At 41.4% G+C, this 4,487-nt stretch overlaps 1 protein-coding gene across 1 annotated transcript; it reads right to left on the reverse strand.

Moving 5' to 3' along the window:
* Window positions 1-545: 545 nt before the first annotated feature.
* On the reverse strand, window positions 546-1,076 carry LOC142290023 (uncharacterized). The gene has a single exon (XM_075333967.1). The coding sequence runs from the start codon at window positions 1,074-1,076 to the stop codon at window positions 546-548; it is 531 nt and encodes a 176-aa protein (XP_075190082.1).
* Window positions 1,077-4,487: the final 3,411 nt, after the last annotated feature.

Genomic DNA, 4,487 nt, shown 5'->3' on the forward strand with positions numbered 1-4,487 from the left:
ATGGACAATGACCCCAAGCATACAGCCAAAGCTACCCAGGAGTTCATGAGTGCAAAAAAGTGGAACATTCTGCAATGGCCAAGTCAATCACCAGATCTTAACCCAATTGAGCATGCATTTCACTTGCTCAAATCCAGACTTAAGACGGAAAGACCCACAAACAAGCAAGACCTGAAGGCTGCGGCTGTAAAGGCCTGGCAAAGCATTAAGAAGGAGGAAACCCAGCGTTTGGTGATGTCCATGGGTTCCAGACTTAAGGCAGTGATTGCCTCCAAAGGATTCGCAACAAAATATTGAAAATAAAAATATTTTGTTTGGGTTTGGTTTATTTGTCCAATTACTTTTGACCTCCTAAAATGTGGAGTGTTTGTAAAGAAATGTGTACAATTCCTACAATTTCTATCAGATATTTTTGTTCAAACCTTCAAATTAAACGTTACAATCTGCACTTGAATTCTGTTGTAGAGGTTTCATTTCAAATCCAATGTGGTGGCATGCAGAGCCCAACTCGCGAAAATTGTGTCACTGTCCAAATATTTCTGGACCTAACTGTATATCACCGTTGGCTGAGTTAACGGTTTACCAAGATCATCCATCAGTTGTTTTAGCCAAATGATCTCCTGACTTGCATAGGCTGTGGACACATACTCAGCTTCTGTAGATGACAAAGCAACAGATACTTGTTTTCTACTAGACCAGGAGATTGAACTTTCTCCAATTTTAAATACGTATCCGCTTGTGGATTTACGATCTTGCGAATCACCAGCCCAATCTGCGTCAGCATAGCCGGTGAGTTTTAGATTTCCTGCTGCAGATAATTTTAAATTTACACCTTGTGTCTCTTTTAAATATCGGAGAACTCTTTTAACGGCATTCCAGTCCTTTTGGCGCGGTTTCTCCACATATCTGCATAATATTCCAACTGCTGTTGTAATATCTGGTCGAGTTATAGTCGATATGTATAGAAGTGCCCCCACTGCCTGTCGATATTTCTCATTGTTATGCAACAGGTCATCTTCTTCCAGTTTCAGGTAGAATGATTCCATTGGCGTTGATACACCTTTGGTTTCTTTCATTCCAAACTGATTCAAAATTGAATTAATTTTTGCACTTTGATTTAGAAGAAAACTTCCATCTTCCTCTCTCTGGATATGGATTCCTAGATAATATGTCACATTTCCAAGGTCTTTTATTTCAAAATTTCAGTAATTTTCCCAATTTCGGCTTCTTGATGAACTACAATTACATCGTCCACATATAAGAGAATATACATCCACTTTCCATCTGTATATCTCGTATATAAGCATGGATCCGCTTGACCTCTTTTAAATCCTTCTTCTAACAAGACTTTGTTAATTTTGGTGTTCCATGCTCTTGCCGATTGCTTAAGACCATAAAGAGATTTTTGTAGTTTGCAAACAAGATTCTGTTCACCTTCCTTTATATAACCTTCAGGTTGAGTCATGTATAAGTCCTCCTCAATGTCACCATTTAAAAATGCAGTTTTGATATCCAAATGTCTGACAAACATCTTTTGTACAGCAGCTACGGCCTTCAAGGCTCTAACTGTTGTCTGCTTGGCGACTGGGGAAAAAGTAGCATCATAGTCTTAGCCATATTTTTGAGAATATCCGTTTGCGACTAACCTCGCTTTAAATCTGTGGACTTTGCCTTCAGAGTCATATTTCTTTTTTTTACCCACTTGCACTTGATTGCCTTTTTACCCTGTGGTAACTAAGTGAGTTTCCAAGTTTCAAGTTAATGAAGCGAGTTCATTTATTTATTAGCGGCATTGATCCACTTTGTTCTTTCATGGGCAGGTAGTTTTTGCATTTCATCCAGTTTTTGCCTTCCTCTGGATTAACATGTTAGGCTACGGGTTGAAATAGATGGACTTAGAGTCTCCCTTCAACCTTAAAAACTATGATAACTATGATCCCATGACTGTGGCTCTGACTCAGGTAGTGTTTTGACAATGTAGGATAGACGTTTAGCTGGTATTCCTTTGTTTGATCTTCACGATCGTCTGATTTCAGGTTCACTTAGGCTTTTTTCAGTAAATAATTTTATTAAGTTTAAGGCAAAGTGAACAAAGTATCGCTCATACTACATATAAGATGTAAATGTACATCGGTTAAAGTTAATTCAAACATGTGGATCAGGCAAATAGCACTGTATTGTGAATACTTTTACCAAGATAGGAATGGTAAGAAAAGAAAACAGAAAAAACAGAGAAAGCAAATCAATTCAGATTATACCGTGTCATGGTAAGACTTTTCAAAACAGTATTATGGAAACTATTTTAACTATAAAGACTGAGTGAAGATCAGAAAGAGAGAAGAAGGAAGAAAGAGATAGGTATAGGAAAGAGAAGAGGGTATGAGGGGGGGGGGAAATAGATAGATAGATAGGAGTAAGTCGGGCGTCCAGAGAGCTCATACGCACAACTATACGAATCTTAATAAAGATTACAAATATCAGTTAAAGGAACCTGGATTCCGGAGTCTCTCGGAAAATGAGCCAGGAAGTCCACGTGCCAGCATGTGCATCCCATTTGTCACTATCATCTACCATCAGGGATTCCATACGCTCCAATCTATTTATCTCCTACAAAAATTCCCTCATAGAGGGGGTGGTAGTTGTCTTCCAATGTCTTGGAATAATCATACGAGCAGCAATGAGAAAAAAACGCAAGATACCTCTTTTGGTCACAGAGAGAGATCCAGGAATTAGGGACAGTAAGGCTATTTGAGGAGTGGGGATTACTCGAATACCCGACAGTTGAAAGTACACTTCAAAAATTGAATCCCAGAATGACCTTATCAAGGAGCAATCCCACCATATATGTTTCATAGTACCAATTTCGACTCCGCATCTCCAGCAGGTATCTGGTACTGTGGGGAAGATCTTATGCAGTACGTCAGGGCATCTGTACCAGCGTGTAAGAATTTTAAAATTTTTCTCCTGTGCACTACAAGAAATGGACATTTTATGAGAGAGTGTAAAGATTTTGAGATGATCTTGTTCCGACAACGTAATCTGGAGCTCTCTTTGCCAGGCCTTCAGATACGTTGGGGTCCCTTTATACTGGGCTGTACATAAGAGGTTGTAGATCAATGCGATGGCATGCTGCGGCACGGCTTTTAATGAAATTAGGGTCTCAAAGTGTGTAGGTTTGGATAATAGAGCGTTTCCCGGGAATTTCTTTTTTAGAAATGTGGTCAATTGAGTATATTCCAGCCAGGATAATCTCCTCTCCGGGCATGACTCCTGCAAAGCCCCAAAAGACGCCGTTCCAGATAATTTCCTAGCCACCTGTCCCAGTGTAGCTCCGTCTGCGGAGTCCCAACATAAGAAGGTAGATCTCTTCAACGCAGGGGGAAAGTCTAAAGTATTAAAAAGTGGGCTCATACTCCCCGGTCTGTGGGATTAGTTTAATGTCTCCAGATGTCTGTCCCAGAAAAGCATGAGCGCCTGAGTCAGAGGTTGAAACCCCGAGACCGCCGGTTTCTGTTGAAGGGGGGCCCATAGAAGCTGTGCCAAAGGGAACGGGGAGAGATGGGACTCAACGCCCACCCATTGTTTATTGAGATTGTTAAATCTCCAATCTAAGACCCTCGTGAGAAGGACACTCTGGTAATATTTTTCGAAGTCAGGTAAACCAGCGCCTCCCCTGGATTTGGGTCTCACCAGTGTGGCGTATCGAATCCGCGGTCTCCCCGTCCCCCAGACAAATCTGCTACACGCCCTCTGGAGCTGTCTAAAATACTGTTTAGCAACTTTTACCGGGACTGTTTGGAATAAATAAAGGAACCTCGGGAGTATGTCCATCTTGAGGGCATTGATCCGGCCAAACCAGGAAAGTCGGCCCCGGTTATATCTATTAAGATCTGCAAGAGTTCTAGTAAGCAGTGGGGAGTAATTAGCCTTAAACAACTCATCCGGATTGGCCGAAACAAATATCCCAAGATACTTGATAGATTGGGTCTCCCACTTAAATGGGAAGGCGGATTTTAGTCTATTGACTTGTGTGGTAGGAAGTGTAATATTAAGGGCCTCTGTCTTTGAGTAGTTTACTTTGAAGTTAGAAACCATGCCAAAGCGTTGAAATTCCTGGATGAGAACTGGAAAGGCGATTTCCGGGTTTGTTAGATATAGAAGGAGGTCATCAGCGTAGAAGGCAAGTTTATAATATTTCTGACCTATATCAAAGCCCTTTATATCGGGGAAGTTTCGAAGGGATATAGCCAAATGCTCCATGGCTATCACATATAGAAGGGGTGAAAGAGGGCACCCCTGTCTAGTGCCATTAGATATTTGCAGGGGAGAAGATAGAGTATTATTGGCTCGAACCCGTGCCGAGGGCTTATGATACAGGGCAAAGATTCTCTCCAACATAGTTTGACCGATTCCCAGCTGTCTGAGGGATGAGTGTAGGAAGGTCCAGTTAAGACGATCGAATGCCTTCTCGGCATCGATCGATAGAA

Source organism: Anomaloglossus baeobatrachus, chromosome 2, assembly GCF_048569485.1.
Source record: "Anomaloglossus baeobatrachus isolate aAnoBae1 chromosome 2, aAnoBae1.hap1, whole genome shotgun sequence".
Taxonomy (NCBI): domain Eukaryota; kingdom Metazoa; phylum Chordata; class Amphibia; order Anura; family Aromobatidae; genus Anomaloglossus; species Anomaloglossus baeobatrachus.

Bases quoted from the DNA above. Each gene is read 5' to 3' on its own strand.
- LOC142290023 (XM_075333967.1), bottom strand. From the start codon at position 1,076: ATGAAAGAAACCAAAGGTGTATCAACGCCAATGGAATCATTCTACCTG.